General features: G+C 58.0%; 1 protein-coding gene across 1 annotated transcript in view; it reads right to left on the bottom strand.

Moving 5' to 3' along the window:
- LOC104413008 (flocculation protein FLO11-like) overlaps positions 1-772 on the bottom strand; it is a gene marked incomplete at both ends in the record, with an annotated part of 2,697 nt that extends 1,925 nt beyond the window's left edge. Inside the window, one exon of the mRNA XM_010023894.1 lies at positions 69-772. Coding sequence (XP_010022196.1) covers positions 69-772 — 704 coding nt within the window. The remainder of the gene's footprint in view (positions 1-68) is intronic.
- Positions 773-895: the final 123 nt, after the last annotated feature.

Raw genomic sequence — 895 nt, 5'->3', positions numbered from 1 at the left:
GTGTTGGTGCCAGAGATGGGAGCCACAGTGGTGCTGTTGGTTGTGTTGGTGCCAGAGATGGGACCCACAGTGGTGCTGTTGGTTGTGTTGGCGTCAGAGATGGGACCCACAGTGGTGCTGTTGGTTGTGTTGGTGCCAGAGATGGGACCCACAGTGGTGCTGTTGGTTGTGTTGGCGTCAGAGATGGGACCCACAGTGGTGCTGTTGGTTGTGTTGGTGCCAGAGATGGGACCCACAGTGGTGCTGTTGGTTGTGTTGGCGTCAGAGATGGGACCCACAGTGGTGCTGTTGGTTGTGTTGGTGCCAGAGATGGGAGCCACAGTGGTGCTGTTGGTTGTGTTGGTGTCAGAGATGGGACCCACAGTGGTGCTGTTGGTTGTGTTGGTGCCAGAGACGGGACCCACAGCGGTGCTGTTGGTCATGTTGGTGGGCCACACAGTGCTGCTGAAGGTGAGGACCAAGCTGCTGCTGTTTGTGGTGGTGTTGGTGTAGGGGGTGGCAGTGCTGCCAGGGGTGTGCACTGCGGTGCTGTTGGTGGTGGTGCTGCTGGGCTGGAAGCTTGTGGTGTTGCTTGTGCTGCGGAGGCTGTTGCTCAGCGTGGTGGTGATGTTTAGAGTGGTGGTCATGGGGATGGCGGTGATCATCTCAGTGGTTGTCTCTGTGGTGGTCGTGGTTGTCTCCGTGGTGGTTGTGTCGGTGGTGGTGGTCTCCGTAGTGGTGCTCTCAGTGGTGGTCTCCGTAGTGGTGCTCTCAGTGATGCTGATACAGTTACCTAAAAGAAACACCAGGAGTCGATGGCTGGTCAGGATTTACCCAACAAGGCTCCTGGGCTGGATGCTCCCTGGGCACCGGGAACCACCACGACCTCAGGAGCCAACCAGTGGCCAAGCAGAAC

This window comes from Nestor notabilis, unplaced genomic scaffold (assembly GCF_000696875.1).
Source record: "Nestor notabilis isolate BGI_N333 unplaced genomic scaffold, ASM69687v1 scaffold23120, whole genome shotgun sequence".
Taxonomy (NCBI): Eukaryota; Metazoa; Chordata; class Aves; order Psittaciformes; family Psittacidae; genus Nestor; species Nestor notabilis.
This window is presented reverse-complemented; position numbering and strand designations above follow the sequence as displayed.